At 38.4% G+C, this 16555-nt stretch overlaps 2 protein-coding genes across 7 annotated transcripts in view; one reads left to right on the top strand and one right to left on the bottom strand.

Moving 5' to 3' along the window:
- Positions 1 to 5128: 5128 nt before the first annotated feature.
- On the bottom strand, positions 5129 to 11283 carry LOC139979166 (DET1 homolog). 3 transcript variants are annotated; one of them, XM_071989887.1, is made up of 3 exons: positions 11147 to 11283; positions 7394 to 8892; positions 5129 to 6736 (listed from the first exon to the last, which is right to left on the bottom strand). In XM_071989887.1, the coding sequence occupies exons 2-3, from the start codon at positions 8869 to 8871 to the stop codon at positions 6451 to 6453; spliced, it is 1764 nt and encodes a 587-aa protein (XP_071845988.1). In that variant the 5' UTR covers positions 8872 to 8892; positions 11147 to 11283; the 3' UTR covers positions 5129 to 6450. The 3 variants fall into 3 exon arrangements, with proteins under 3 accessions (XP_071845988.1, XP_071845987.1, XP_071845986.1); XM_071989886.1 differs by having other exon boundaries at positions 11069 to 11212; XM_071989885.1 differs by having other exon boundaries at positions 10877 to 11179.
- LOC139979172 (heterogeneous nuclear ribonucleoprotein K-like) overlaps positions 11233 to 16555 on the top strand; it is a 96103-nt gene continuing 90780 nt past the window's right edge. For 3 of the 4 annotated variants that reach the window (XM_071989901.1, XM_071989898.1, XM_071989900.1), the window contains exon 1: positions 11233 to 11328. The gene's annotated coding sequence lies outside the window, so the exon portion shown is untranslated. The remainder of the gene's footprint in view (positions 11329 to 16555) is intronic. The other variant, XM_071989899.1, reaches the window with a different exon arrangement.

Genomic DNA, 16555 nt, shown 5'->3' with positions numbered 1-16555 from the left:
TACAGTGGTGTGCGCAAGGCGATGAGTGGGTATGGGGGGGGGTGGGAGGGGCAAAGGCCATCACCTCCATCGCCAGTCAGGGAAAAGTACTCAGTTTACATCTAGTCCGGAGAAAATGAGACCATTCTTCGAGGCCCAGGATTCCATCAGGACAAGATCCAGAGAGATAGGGGTTGGGTTTGTGTACACCCTCTCTCAACCTTACACAAAACTTCAAAAGAATTTATTAGGCTAAGCTCAAACTTGCATTTAGACCTAATTTATAGTCTTAATATATATATGCCTCACAATGGACCACTCGACGTTCTAAACTTTTAAGTTCCTTCTTGGGTATGACCCTAGCCTCCCCCATGCCAGCTATATGGGATTCGGCTTCAACGGCCTCAGGACCACATTTTCCCCTCCTTTATAAAAAATCTTGGATCCGGTTTGGCCGTTCCATAAAGACTCGCATTCCTACCTCAAATCAGTCGGGAGGAAATTTAGAGGGCCTTCTCGTTTAAATATCCTTTCCACGTCACTGGGTGGGTGGTTGTCTAATTTATACCTCGCACATTGAAATATGTTACCTCTCCATGTTTCATTTTACGTTTTAAATGAGTTGGACCTGACACGGAGGGAAGTGGTATGAGGTGTAATTGTTTGTGTCCTATATAGAAAAATAATACAACTATATATAAATGTATACGTTGTAAACAAGGAACTGTCTACCATGTTTTATTTTGATATGGATTCAATATCTAATTGCGAGTTGCATCAAGAAACTTTCCCTATTTTGTAAAGGATTAGTATATCAACAAGGCGTACATGAATTCAGTCTTTGATGTGACAGTTTACACAGTTTTTGCATTTTGCCATCAACACACATCTTTGAATAATGGAGGCTGAGCGGCTACACACAGTTGACATGCATCAGTGATGTATACTTGTAATGTTTTGCTGTTTAAGTGCAATCAGTATAAGAAGAAGTAAAACCGACGTTCCGTGTTTTCTACCTCGTTTAATTAATGAATATAATTATTTCCATTTCAACTCATTTATTCTGATCCAGATTCTAGTTGCCCTTTTTTCTCCAGGGAACTGGTGGATCAATTTAAGTATTAACGGAGATGTAGCCTGCCAGGCTAAAGCATAAAAAGTCCTTAATCTTTACAACCAAGTCAAAATACTGATATACAGTATAGAGACTTAAAGGAACACGCTGACTAGTTAGTTAAACTGGAAAACTTATTTTAGGTTATATATATATATATATATATATATATATATATATATATATATATATATATATATATATATATATATATATATATATATACATACATATATATATATATATATATAAATTATATAAATATATATAAAAAATTATATATAAATTACGTGCAGACACTGTCTGTGAATAGGGCTTCCTCGTACAGCAAGAAACTGCGTATGTGTCACGCGATTGTTCTTGCCTATATCATATGTAAATGGCGGCCAGTGCATGCAATCACGTTTGTATTAAGCAAAATTCCCTTTGTACGAGGATCTAGACAATATATGAAATACAGTCGTCATTGATCAAACCCTGACATTAAAATTGGCCTGTGACGTCATGTTTCATCCGCAATCATTGCTTCTATTCAACGATTACATTGACAATTACCAATACACAGGGACGTAGCCGGGGGGGGGGGGAGGGGGGCAATGGGAGCGATCGCTCCCCCGTTGAGTACCCCAATAAAATTTAACGAAAAGCATGAAATATCATTAAAGCCCTCTTTTCAGGTTCAGGAAGAAAGAAGCTATCAATCTTAAACTTTCCCCTGAAAGTTCGTCTGCTACGTAATATAATACCGTACTCTTATTATTGCTTACTACCTGCAACGTGGGAGCATTTTGAGCAAAATTTTTTATTTGTACATCTTGGCGCTCCGTTAAGTGTTATAATGCTCCCTTTGTGAGAAGTGCCCCTTCTAAAATTCTCAGGGGCGTAGCGAGCGGGGGGGTGTGGGGGGGTGTCACACCCCCCCAATAATTTGGTCGCTGTCGGCAAATTTTGGGTCTGTCGGCAAAAGGAGAAAAGGTGAAGAGAGCGGAAGGGGAAGAAAGAAGGAAAGCTGAATAGAAAAAGGAGAACGGGAGCTTCTTCCGTGCCAAATTTGACTTAAAATATGCACCAGATTGCATCTTAGGACGTTCAAACTAATTTTTCCAAAGGGGAGGGGTAGACCCCCTACCCTTAGACCCCTCCCCCATTTCAGTCACCACTTCCAGATCCGTCGGCAAATCAAATTTGACTTAAAATATGCACCAGATTGCATCTAAGGACGTTTCAAAACTAAAAATTTTCCAAAAGGGAGGGGGACACTCCCTCCCCTTAGACCCCTCCCCCATTTCAGTCACCACTTCCAGATCCGTCGGCAAATCAAATTTGACTTAAAATATACATCAGATTGCATCTAAGGACGTTTCAAAACTAAAAAATTAGACCCCTCCCCCATTTCAGTCACCACTTCCAGATCCGTCGGCAAATCAAATTTGACTTAAAATATACACCAGATTGCATCTAAGGACGTTTCAAAACTAAAAATTAGACCCCTCCCCCATTTCAGTCACCACTTCCAGATCCGTCGGCAAATCAAATTTGACTTAAAATATACACCAGATTGCATCTAAGGACGTTTCAAAACTAAAAATTAGACCCCTCCCCCATTTCAGTCACCACTTCCAGATCCGTCGGCAAATCAAATTTGACTTAAAATATGCACCAGATTGCATCTAAGGACGTTTCAAAACTAAAAAATTGCCAAAGGGGAGGGGGACACCCCCATTTCAGTCACCACTTCCAGATCCGTCGGCAAATCAAATTTGACTTAAAATATGCACCAGATTGCATCTAAGGACGTTTCAAAACTAAGAAATTGCCAAAGGGGAGGGGGACACCCCCTCCCCTTAGACCCCTCCCCCATTTCAGTCACCACTTCCAGATCCGTCGGCAAATCAAATTTGACTTAAAATATGCACCAGATTGCATCTAAGGACGTTTCAAAACTAAAAAATTGCCAAAGGGGAGGGGGACACCCCCTCCCCCATTTCAGTCACCACTTCCAGATCCGTCGGCAAATCAAATTCTCCACACCCCCCCAACAAAATCCCCTTCGCTACGCCCCTGAAAATTCTCCTCCGCCCCTCCCCCCTTTCAAATTTCTGGCTACGTCCCTGCCAATGCCCCAATGAGTAGCTCAATATTATAGTTGTCTTCTTCCAAGTTGTTACAATTTACACTAAGTTTGTAAATGTAAGCGAATAAATATATGGTTTAATAATCATATAGTAAATAAAACTACTTTAATGTTCATGTTTTGCCTTGTAACGTTCGTTTTGTCAATTTATTAAATCGAGATTTCCCTTTGGAGTATTTTTCTTCATCATCCGTGAATAGTTGACTGGCTATTTAGCCGGTGACGTCGTGTTTTATCCGGCAATCTTTCACTTCAATAGCAATGTCCAATACGTCCCCGTAAGTTCTTGAACAGTTATTTTGGTATGTCAAAGTTAATTCACTTCTACATTTATTAATGAAATCAAAAAGGCTTTACTAATGTCAATGACAGAAAAAAATTGGTTACACTATATAACCTATACTACTTTAATTTCTCGTTTTGATTTTTAACGTTCATTTTGTCGATTTGGTTAATCAAGAAATTTCTATTTGGCGCATTTTTTCTTCATCCTTGACCTTTTGTGGTAGGTTTTGATTCGTTGGTACGAAAGCGACTAAATCGAGGCTGAATTCAGGGAGGTCTATATCCTTACTTAATTGCCTTTCATCAACCCATATTGTTGATTAACAGAGGGTATGTAGCCAAGTAGCTATAGGTAGGCTAGTATAGATTTTCCTACCCACTCCCTCCTCCCCCCCCCCCCCCAAACCCCGCGAACAAAAATCTCTTCGAGTACGTTCGACTCGCACGATTTATTGTAACGAAAGATTAAAAAAAGATAAAATAGAAATACAAAGTGCAATTGTTTTGTTTTTTATCTAGATGATAAGTATCAGTTGACCTCAGACTCACCCCACCCCCCCCCCCACGGCTGTATCGCCACCCCTCCTCTCGTCTGGCCTGTCTTGAAGGTGAATAGTGTGGTAACAATTTCATCAAGCGTAAAAGTACAACCAAAAAAAAAATCATCGAGTTTTAATCTTTAATTTTACGGGTGGCCGCATTTCTTCAACTTTGCGGAAGGAACTATGTCAATCCCTTCTAACAGTTGCTGAGATGTATCATAGTTGCCTTTTTACCTTTACTTTCTTTACCATATTTTGTTATTGACTAAATTTAAGTGCCAAAGCGAAGGCCTCTATTTTAAAGTGAGCCTCTTTTGTACGTCGAATGGATTTACTTCAACCGATTGAGGATTAAGAAATGAGAGATAATTTTTTCCCTCAAGGGTTACTTTTGCTTTGCTTTTTGGTTTTGGGAAAGAGGATAGGATATTAAAATCGCATAAATGGACCAATTGCTTTAAAGAAAGAAGAAGATGAAAGAAACGTTATATGGTAGAAGTCTACCGGAAATATCACAATATAATTGTTTGAAACTATGATTACTGAAACTCAGAAAAATCTTTAAGAAGCAATTTCAAAGTTTTTATGTATTTATGCAAATTTCTTTCTTATTTGATATTTATTTATGGACATAATAGTACACTAACTCGTTGAAGCAGTGAGCTGCGTTTCATAAGAGTGTTGTATTTTTTACTTCTAATGTTCTCACCGACCAGTATAGGAGGATCTTTCCTTGCCCACGAAACGGTTCAATTAGCTAGCGAGGGTTGGGGATGGGGGGGGGGGTTCAAAATTGTGTGATGTTACTTTACTTCTTGAAATGAAAACCCTGACTAGTCAAATTGATGGCCTGCATTGGATTTTGGTATCGGATAGCCCTGTGCAATGATTTTCATGCATGCATGGTGACAACACAGCTAGCAGTTCCAGCACCACTGAACATTGGTCGGATTCCTGTCACCCCCCCCCCCCACCCCCCATCTCAAACCTATGTCTGGTGATCTAATGAACATATGTGTAGTTCTTCCCCGTTAGTATACCAAAAAAATAATCATAATAATAAAAGCCACAAAATAGAATTTTGATATTATTATTATTATTCATACTACTCAAAACAAAATATACAAATATAGTGAGATGATAAATATCTTTTAAATACATTGAGAAAGAGCGATTCAACAAAGAACCTATGTATGGGACAAAACAACAGGGCACAAACAAAAGATGGAGACCATATTTAGGCTACCTGGACTACAGCCGATGATAGGGGATAACATAACTAGATTATTTTAAATGATGCTGGTGTCATCAACACTGTTTCATAACTGTTCATTGAACCCCCCCCCCTCCCTCCCCCCTTAAAGAAATATTGAATATTAGAGAATCCATGGGTGTTCAGAAAACTAAACTGAGAGTCAGTTTCTTTTTAATATTTCTTATATTTTTTCAATTTATTTTCATGTTCTTGTCTTATGGACAGCAATGCTCTTGGTTGATAACTAATAAGCAAAATACAATGTAAATTAGTACTCAGGGCATTAGAAATATGATAACACCTCGCCCCCCTCACAAAATATAAATACCCAAATAAAACAAAATCAAAATAATCTTTCATAGTTATTATTTATACCATATAATTTTTGTTGATGCGGCTTTTTCTTGCTACGGTACCAGCCTGCTGGTGAGAACAAGGACCCCTGGTATCAACGTCTTTCTGGATTGATTAACCTCTGTTAGTAAGTTTAAGTAAAATCCCCCCCCCCCCCCCAAAAAAAAGGTGACTTGGCTGTTCAATGGCAAACTTGAGACCCTATAAGGGTGACCACTTACACGTGTGATCCCTTAAATACTTTTCATGGATCCATCCTAATAAGAACAAAATGAAAACATTCAAAATCTATTGAAACGAGAAGAGTCCAGCGTGAAGTGGACCCTAATGGATGCAAACAGCAGCTTTTTCTCTTCCTAAGTACATAAATTGTTGCAAATTTTTGGAACTGTGCGATAGGAGTATGGTTTAATTTGTTTGAAATGAGTCCTTCTTCTTCTGCATTCTACCTGGTGGTATCCTTAGCTGGTTTGTTTTATATCCCAGGTTTCATAATCTTTTCTTTTACAGCATCCATTATGTTTATAAAATCGGAGCAAGTGTCTCCTATAATGTTCATTTGTGCAAAGATAAAAAAGATTTCAGCCTTTTAGTTCGACTGGTTTAATGAAAAGAGAAGAATGCTCCCATCAAACCACTTGACTTATCTCAACTTATCAAAGATAATAATACATATAGAGGGCACTATATTATGAATCAGCAAGTCCTTACCACCACAAGAGAGCTCTGATTCCTGCTGTGCATTGCAAATTCCAATAATACTTTAATCTGTGTCACGTCAACATTACTACCTGGATAAATTACGCGCTGAGGTGAACGGAGCGACCGGAACCTCAAAACCTTTGACTGGAGGAGCTGACCTGACCTCCTTTTCATCCCACGCCATGTTAGGCTGATGACGGACGTGGAAATTAACGACATATTCTGTATTGGTTCTCTGAACTGAGATGGCGAATGGCTCATAGGGGTGGAAAGTGAAAGCCACCAGTCTGCGAAGCGACGAACTCGACGATCTCGTCAGGAGACCTGGAAAGATCTTGAACCTCAAGATGCCCGAGTCTCTTGCATAGAACCTGTCGGAGAGAGAGGCCAAGGTTTTTCTAAAAAAATTTGTTTTCTTGGATTTAAAGATATATATATGTGAGTCTATATGAATAACACAATCTACATCAAAGATAGAAACAGAGAAGTGTGACATATCCCTGATTAGCAGCCATATTTACCCATAAATAAGAAGTGTGTATAGGTCACTTATCTTGCAGCTACTGGGTTGAATTAAATTTATCGATAGTATTCAGCAGAGAATATTGACATGGTTCTGATTTACATAAAGTGCTACACAAAGATCCTTCAAAGTTCAATTCCCCCCCACACACCCCCGCCCCCTTAATTCTGTATTCTCATGGGCTGATTTATTCAAGATAAGAGAAGACAGAACAAAACTGCTGTTCCACTTTTAAATGCAAACATTGTTCTTTCAAATCTGCTCACTGAACAGAGCAGAATGTACAAGGGAGTGTGTGGGGTGGGGATTGGGAGAATATAGAGGGGGATATTTACAAACTATACATATCTGAAGGACAGTTTAACTTGCCCACTGGTCTGAGTCTGTACACTCTCTCATAAACTCATCATATTGCATATGAAAGATAAATTTACCATTTCCTGTATCCATATGAAGAGATAAGAATGTCAACTGCTCAATTCTCCAGAGTAGATCTTATACTTACTTTATTGGGTAATCGCCACAAATCTTTGGCCGCTCCATCACCGAGACCCATTTATCATCGTAGCTGAAGAGAGACAGGTCCAGATAAGGGCTGCTAGTGTATGACTGTGAGCTGATGGGTAGCTGAGCAAGGAGGCGTTTGACCGCTTCCAGCTGGCCACCGTATTTGGCGTTGATGATGGTGTGCTTGAACCGTCGGTGGATCTGACGGGCGTGAATATTATTAGAGGAAGAACAGGTGAACTGAATGGGTGCGTGGAGGGTGGCGTTGCGAAAAAGGTCGCTGAAGTGTTCAAAGAACTCTAGCAGATCTTCCGAGGTATTCTCGAAGACCGCCACCACCTCCGTGCTGACCATATTGTACACGACAAAGAAAGACGGCTGAGAATTTGGATCCTGGACTCTCAACGTCACCACGTCTTCGCTGGCACACTTGATGAGCAAGTGCTCCACATCGAGTAACTGTATCTTCCACATTCTCAGCCACCGTATACAATCAAAGTACTTATAGAAATGCCTCATGGCATCAGGTGTTCCATCCTTGTGTGCTCTCTGCCACAAGAAGGACAGCAGGCGGTGCTTCAGGGAATTGATACACGGATCGCGGAAAGGACGGAACGTTTGAGAATTGCTTGGTTGTGGTTGCAGATAGGGTGACAGGATCAGAGCGTCGTCTTCGTAGCAGAATCGGCCTATCGTCCGTACGTCGATGAAAGTGCCCTCCGGAGTGATCTGAAAGATGTAAATGGTCTGTTGCTGCACTGAGAGCACTGCTAATGTACTATGATATAGATAAAGGCCCTGGTTATGAGACAGAAAGACCTTGTCACAATGAAACTTTCTGGTGTCACTCAACAGACCAGTCTGTAAGTCCACTATGTGTAAGGAATAGTCTTCCAAGGGGGAGCGGGGGTTGGGTGAAACAGACTCGTTATTCCTGTAAACCTCAAAGAATAACGGGTGGGGTTCGTTGGGAATGTAGCACGCAGATCCAACGATGACGTATTTCCCGTCGTCGGTGAAGAGGCTACATTCTCGATTTAAATGTTCTCCGCTCGGTGCTACATTGACCGTGTGAGTATGGTGAAAGTATCTGGAGAATAAGTCGCCACGAACATTGGCCGCCTCTTCGTCGGCCAAATCGGGCTTACTAGAGTGGATTCGCTGAAGGAGATCCCCACCGGCCTGAGCTCCGTTGAAGCGGAATATTTCAAGTGAGGTTTGATCGGCAGAAAAGGCGATGAAAAAGTGACCGTCAGGTGAAAACTTTCTCAGAAAGCAAGGTGGTTTCTCAACATTCACAACGGTGAAGTTTGGAAATACATTTTGGTGGAAAGAACGGCCAAGATGAAAATCAGACGCTACTTTACTTCTGTTCACCTCCCGTTGTCTCAGTCTGTAGACAATGTTTTGGTTCGGGATTTTTCGAGCTTTTAGGGTTGACTGACCATCACTAGAGAATCTGTCAGATGGATTCATTATAGCATCTTTTACAATACCCTAATGGAACAAGATGAAGAGTAATATATATTTATATACATATATATAAGTATATATATATATATATATATATATTATTATTATTAAGAAAATCCATGTGTACTCCAAAAGAAAATATTATTAGATTAAAGCAGAGAAATGAGAGTTTTAGAAAATGTAACCAAATATACCCCAATTTTAACCACAGTGACTGGGGTAATATGCGACATAGTTGGCACTGAGGTTTTACGCAGAGATATTACTTGTGGAGGTGGAAACTGGGTAAGGAAGTGAGTAGAAATCTAAGGTTGGGGGGTTGACAAAATGCTTACATGGGGGTCCTTAAATGACTCTCCTACAGACTGATTGTCTTTGAATAAAGCTAAATCCTGTTTGATAGAGCTCATAAAGGATTTGATGAGGGGGTTGTCATTATTTACAAACAATGTGTATGCTAGGATTTTTGGACTTGTAATTTTGTCTGTGAGAATAAGAACCCCCTTCCTTCTCTTGTGATTCTAGCAATGACATTTACACATTCTTTTGTGTTCTTTGTAACGAGGTATTGGGTTCTGCTTAAGTTTTAATAATATTAACAAAAAATTGATTTGTGATAATTCTGCAGGATTCCCTGTTTCGGAACATTTCAAGCTTTACAGACACCTCTCTCCAAAATCTAAACTGTATTTTAATTGCTTCTAACTTCAAATTTGTAACTGAACGCAAATATTTCTACTTGTCATTCCACTGCCAAGTATTTCTGACAAACTTCCCATATATTTCATACACAGTACACCTTACTGTCAATTACGAGTCATATCTTATTTCTCTGCTTTCATCTAATGATATACTGTACACACACACATATATATAAACATATAGATATGCACACATAAAATAATTGGTAAGGATATACCAGTGATAAAACCAGATGGAGAGAGGATATATAATTTGGTACCACATGCCACCCAGCAACCTTCTTTATGCCATTGTTATCTCCCCTATTACTATTAATTACCCTTACCAGGGCTGTAGTGTTCCAGTGTGAACTCAAGTCAACTTTTATGTGAACTCGGACGTGGACGTCAAACACTTGAAAATCCTCTCCAGGACAGCAATATATATTTCATTAATATTATCACTCTTAGTTTTTACACTTGTAAAACCAAGCTTTGTTGTCTCTAGAGTGGTCTTAATATCTGTTGACCTTTAAACAGCACCAACCATTAAATTGACAGTTTTATATACTTATCTCCAAATGAACACAATAACCTGTACTCTATCCATACTGGCATATACAGAATCATTGAATCAAACAAGGGAAACTAACATAGGCTATGGGAACATCTGAAGTACTAATGTTACAATATATGTGTGCATTTTCATATAACAGTTCTGGTGATTCCACAGTGACAACACTTAGAATTGTTGTCATTGATCAAAACTGCCAAATAAGGACATTCTAGTGAACTGAAAAATTTGAAAATTAATGGTTCATTTGATTTCTATCCTTTTAAACTTAATAAGCCATATCCTAACCATTCATTCAGATGTAAGTACAGTATGCACAAGCTCTTTAGGCCTATTTATATTTGGTAGAATATTTTGGTTACAACATGCGCCGCAAATTAGATTACACGGAGGCAATGGTCGGGTTCCTTTCACTGGAAGCAAATGCATGTCACTTATTTGAAGAGAAAAATCTTGACCTGGAAGTTAATACCAAACCCGTAATGATGTATTTGTCAAAACAAATAACATTCACATTTTGTCAAACTTAGCTGTCAATGGGTTACTAGTTGGGAGCGGCTGAGCTATGGACAATTTGCTCCAATTGTGACCAAACCTGTCACTGAATTGAATTTGATGAAATGTCATTGATACTAAGAGTACTAAGTGATGGGTTAAATCAATCATGAATATGGCTTATGAGTTGTAAACTGACATGCGAACGTTCAGCATCTGAAGTTACAATTACAAGTTAGTCCAGGCTACTACAACTTACAAGTACAACATAGACTTCTTGGACTCGAGCTTTGAGTTAGGACACTAGGCCAACTACTAACACCTAAAGAGTTTACTTTACAGTCTTTAGTACGTTAGGCCAACCAAAACAAACTTATTCGGTCTTCATCTTGGTCATCGAAAACTGTAAAACACTAGCTGAACTTGAAAAAGGTAGTACTTGACATATTACTTGTTAATGCTGTCAAGAACAATTGACACTGTAAAGCTCGACCTCTGCTATTCAAAATAAAAAATATGATAATTGAACCAGTTTGAGGTGTCCGGATTGCTTCTACAGCCCATCGTCTGTTTGTAGATGACGTCAGTCAAAGGTATCCCACGTTTTGTGTGTGTACAGAATATACACCTAGCCTAGCCTGAAATAGGTGGCGTGCACTCGTCTTATCTTTTGTCCTATTTAACCCGACGCTACAACTCGCAAAGGAGGTGGTGAGTAAACCATATGTTTATTGCTGAAAAATAAGTAAAATGAAGTTTTTGTGCTTCAAGTGACACGAAGTGTCAAATTAAACAGCATAATTTTGATATTTGGCCTACTTAAAAGATAAAAGCAACGTACAATACATAATTTTGAGCTCCTTTTATATTCAGAAACCGTATTTCCGTGTTTAATTATAGCCTATCGTTGTAAAGCATAGCAGTGTGCACATACATACAAACCTAGGCTAGCTAGCCATGGCTACTGTAGGCAGTAGCTACTCGACAACATTACTAGCCCATACTGCACTTACTTGATCTAGCCTAGGCCCTTAATTATAAACTATATTATACTAGCAGACTGTTCTCTTTTTGGAGTAACTATAGAATTCAGGGCTACTTCGGAGACCTGTCCTAGAGCATCTGGAGCCTGGATACAGTTACATTCTGCACACGGTACTTTCTGCTGACAAAAAACGGTGCTTTCCGCACACCAAATCTGTCAGCGGAAAATACCAGTTTTGTTTGCAGGAGCAGAATGTCTTATCAAACTGATTATGTACATTAAATGATTGAGGAGGATGGAGAAGAATAGAATTTGGCTGCAGGATATGGAGCAGGATAGGGACTAGATTCTCAGGATACGTTAGGTTCTAAAGAGGAATGATGATTTAGTACAAGTGGCAGTGATAGGCCTAGCCTAGGCCTAATTAGTTTTAATTAAACAGAGTCACCTTATTTGGCTGTAGTTATCAATATGGGGTGAAAAAGGTGAAATCGAGCTGCCAAATGGAATAATTTGGTCACGCTAAGTTTCATCTTTATTACACAGACCGCATTTTAATACTTTACTTATTCCATGTTTACGCAGGCCTCCTTTTGCTTGTTACACACCACGACCGCCTTGTACTTCTTTACGTAATCGCTAATTACACCCACTCATGCCTCCAGTAAATTATAAGCAGCTTAACTTCCTTGACATTCACTTCGTCTAACCATCCTTCTTGACTTTCTTTGATACTTTCCCGTATTATTTTCATCATCCTGGATTTGGTAACCTATAATTGAAGAAAAACATTGTACATGCATGTGATATGGTTGTTTTCCGTGCAAGAAATGGAAAGTACCGTGTGCGGAGGATAACTGAAACCACATCTGGATGGGCAGATGCCCAGTTGATATTGCCAGATTCTAATTGTTCTTTCTCTTAAACCGTGTTGCCCTCACATTCCAAGAAAGCTAACCTTAAATATTAAAAGGACTGGAAGTCCAATGCAAATATTCTGAAGTGAAATCTCAGATGCAGAGTGTGGACATCTGTTTCAAGACTTTAATTTGAGAATGACCCAACATTATGCTGTAATAATTTTCTTTTCATGTATAAAATTGAAAAGAGTCTTACTTTTAGTCTAAGGTTAAAAGTCTGAAGTGTATGGGGATTCCAAGACTTAAATTTGAGAACAACCCAAGTTTATGCTGTGATAATTTTTAATTTATTTACTTATAAACATATATAGATACAAAAATCTACATGTAAAGAAATGTACACAGATATAAAAAAACAGAAGTCCAAGACTAATATTTTGAAGTGAATGCTCAGATGCAGAGTGGGAAAAGATTCAACTGGACATCCACTCATCCAGATGCTGCGACACATTGCTCAAGTTACCTTGCATTCTGTGGTTGTACCCTCTTGTTTCTGCGATATGATTAACACAAACAGCCGGGCCCTACTGGTGCTACTGTAGTCCTAGCCTAGATACTGTACCTTGGCTTCATCTTTTCAAGTTCTAATTGCTTAGCCTAGGAATCTGATTTGTTAATAGTTATCAAAGCTGTAACATGGTTTATCTTAAGCAAAGCTGCAGCCTAGCCTATTCATAAGACCAGGTGAAATTCTTATGCCTGTGGAACCTTCTTGGTGAGGGCTAGTCTAACAATCCTGGCCTACAATAGGGTTCCAAAGTTTGTAAATCAAAAATATGAATCTCCAAACGTATGCCATTTGGAATATTTCTGTGATTAGCTATATATTCAACGTATTTTCTTCTTTTCAACATGAATTTTTTATCTTGCCACTCAGTGAAATATTGTTGTGAATGGTATCAAATTTCATGAAGTACAGTAGTCAACAATGGCTTGCACATGCCACAATTAGCTTGAAATATTTTCAGTTAATATTTTATATTCCAAAACATTGCTGCAAGTTAAATTTGCATTACTATACCAACTTAATTGAGAAAATGCTATCTCTACTCGGAGGAAAGTAATGGTAGAAGTACTTTAAGTAAGGGACTATTAGCCAATGAAATCACAGGAAAGTTGGAAAAGCATTATTGGCTATTTTTAGAATCTCTAATGGAAATGTTGTATACCCTGTGCTGTCCCTTGTTGATTGTTATGATTTATTTGTTTTCAAACAAATTCAATCATCCATAGGACTGGAAGAAATGTTGGTTCTTTTCAGAAGAAGTCAGTTAATAAAAGAAATAAAGAAAGATTTTCATTCAGAAAGGTGTTTTGTTATGTTTTGTAAATTTTGCAGCAACCAAGTTGTGAGTGTGTGTACCTGGGATTTGTCTTTGAAGACCCTGTGGAATTTGAAACTAACTGTATCATAGAAGACTAGGACTTCACACTTATGTGTATAGATGCACTGCATATATCTTAAAAAAAGCTGCAAAGAGTATCATGGATGTAGTTTGTTAAAACATCAAGGACTGATGAAAAGAGATTGAATCAGGTTTGCTTCTCAAAATTTGTTGCTGGTTGGTTTATTTAAACACGAAGCACTTGCTAATTTTGGCTAGGCTTAGTTGTTAGTATAGCTAGCTAATGGTAGGATATAATTTTTTAGGGAAATTTGAAGAAAATGTTTTCGTTTTCATTCTGATAAACACATGGGGAAGGAAATGTTCTTAGCGAGGATATACTAATGTCTTTTCAATATGAAATCAGAGTCCTAGAGGTTCGTCTCACCCCTCCAGAACACAAACTTAACAAAAGCCATGTACTATAAGTTTAGTAATGTACATGAATGGTCCCAGCCAACATACCCCAAAAATTTCCATCGCTTTAAATAGTCTAGCATAATATTGATCAGTCGGCTATAATATTCAGACAGTAAGTTAAAAGCAAAAGGGGATGACAGATGTTTTTTGTTTGCATATTATGATGAATCTTTTAAGGTGAAACAGCACAGGGCATGTAGGAAATTTTTCCAGGGCATGGAAGGCTTGGAAAATATTGCAAATGGTTGAATCCCAAACCTGATAATACAATAATGGTAACTGTGCTTTTAGTTTTTAAGTAAATCATTCAGTTATTATTGAATAGTGTTACTTTAAATCTAAATTAAATGCTCCTTCAGAAAGTTACATGTACTGCAAAGTCTGAACTTTAATTTGTTGAATTTCTATCTTTGGAGCAGATCAAAGAAACTGAAAATGTTCCTTCATGTGTCTGATGTTATTATTATTATTGTATATGGTTATTGAAATAATTCTTGATGGCTAGTCAAACCTTGATTCTTGCTTCAAAGGCAACTGTCCAACAGTTCATCATTTAAGAAACAAGAATACTGCCATCACTTGTTTCACACCTGTAAGTGTGACGTCCGCATCCACTTGGAGGGCAATCTAGACATGATAATTTAAAGTCAAATGTTGCATAGCTCCCTCATAAAGGTGAGCCACGCTGCTTCTCCATGACTCAGCAATTGTTAAAGGGTGGAGTCATTTCTCAGGGATGCATACAGTATATGGTTTCTTGTTGAACAGAATGGAAAAATCTATGAAGCTTTCATTTTTGGTTCCTTGCTTTAGCAAAAGGAACCTATGCAGTCAGGTTGGCGTGTGTGTGTGTGTATGTATGTATGTATGTGTGTATGTATGTGTGTGTGTGTGTGTGTCTGTGACACTTGCTTGGGTACGCTCTATCTCAATAAGGGAATGTTGGATTGAGGCCAAACTTGGACTATAGATCCGCCATATGGAGAAGGTGTGCCCTATTGTTTTTGGTGCCCACAAAGGTCACCAAAGGTCAGTTATGGTCCAAAAACCGAAAATATTAAAACTGCAATAACTCCCAGTGCCAATGTGCGACAAGATTGATATTTTGGGACAAGTTGTGAACTGGTTAGAGGAGCATTTTCAAACTTAACGGTCATGTGATCCGATGTCACAAAAGGTCAATTAATGATAAAAAACTAGTATTTTTGCAATAACTTGAGAACGAAATGTCTGTTAGGGTTGGGAGTTGCCTCAATGTAATCCAATTGTCGACCCGCATCTGGGTGACCCTTGACCTCAATTTGACCTCTGGTGACCTTTTCGTGTTTTGGGGATTTTTACAGTTTCGATGCTATTTTCAGATGTCAAAGGTACCTTCTGATCATAAATGTCAATAGGTTGACCCCGTGTGACCTTTATGTGCGAAGTTATATGGGGTCAAAGTTTTTCGGTCGGAGTTAAGATGGTTGTACAGACTTTTCGTATTGTTTTTTGGAATCAGGAGATTAAACTACATCTGAAACCAAGGTCAAAAGGTCAAAGGTCACATTAGAAAAAATGTGCTTATTTTGGGAGGAAACGAGCAAAAAAGAAAATGTTTGGTTTTGATGCTAGATTTGGATATCAAAGGTACCTTCCGATCAAAAATGTCAATTGGTTGACACCCGTGTGACCTTCGTGTGCGAAGTTATACGAGGTCAAAGTTAATTTTCACACATTTAATGCAACAACTCCCAGTTCCAAGGTGTGACATGGTTGATATTTTTGGACAAGTTGCAAATGGTATAGGGGAATATTTTCAAACTTAACGGTCATGTGATCCGAGGTCACCAAAGGTCAATTAATGTCAAAAAACTAGTATTTTGGGGGTAGAAAATGGGCAAAGAAAAAAATGTTTGAATTTTTATAGTTTGATGCTCTAATTTAGGTCTCATCAATCAAAAATGTCAATAAGTTGACCCAAGGTGACCTTTGTATGTTAAGTTATATGAGGTCAAAGTTAATTTTCAGACATTTAGTGTAATAACTCCCAGTGCCAAGGTGTTACACAGTTGATATTTTGAGACAAGTTGCAAATGGTATAGGGGAATATTTTCAAACTTAACGGTCATGTGATCCGAGGTCACCAAAGGTCAATTAATGATAAAAAACTAGTATTTTTTGCGATAACTTGAGAACAAATTGTCCGTTAGGGTTGGGAGTTGCTTCAATGTAATCCAATTGTCGAC

This window comes from Apostichopus japonicus, chromosome 13, assembly GCF_037975245.1.
Source record: "Apostichopus japonicus isolate 1M-3 chromosome 13, ASM3797524v1, whole genome shotgun sequence".
Classification (NCBI taxonomy): Eukaryota; Metazoa; Echinodermata; class Holothuroidea; order Aspidochirotida; family Stichopodidae; genus Apostichopus; species Apostichopus japonicus.
Note: the sequence above shows the minus strand (reverse complement) of the source record. Positions and strands in the feature narration are given on the sequence as shown.

Excerpts from the sequence above, each read along its gene's own strand:
- LOC139979166 (XM_071989887.1), bottom strand. The coding sequence starts at position 8,871 with ATGAATCCATCTGACAGATTCTCTAGTGATGGTCAGTCAACCCTAAAA. Across the intron at positions 6,737-7,393 it reads TGTGGCGATTACCCAATAAA|GTTCTATGCAAGAGACTCGG; the intron begins GTAAGTATAAGA and ends TCTCTCCGACAG.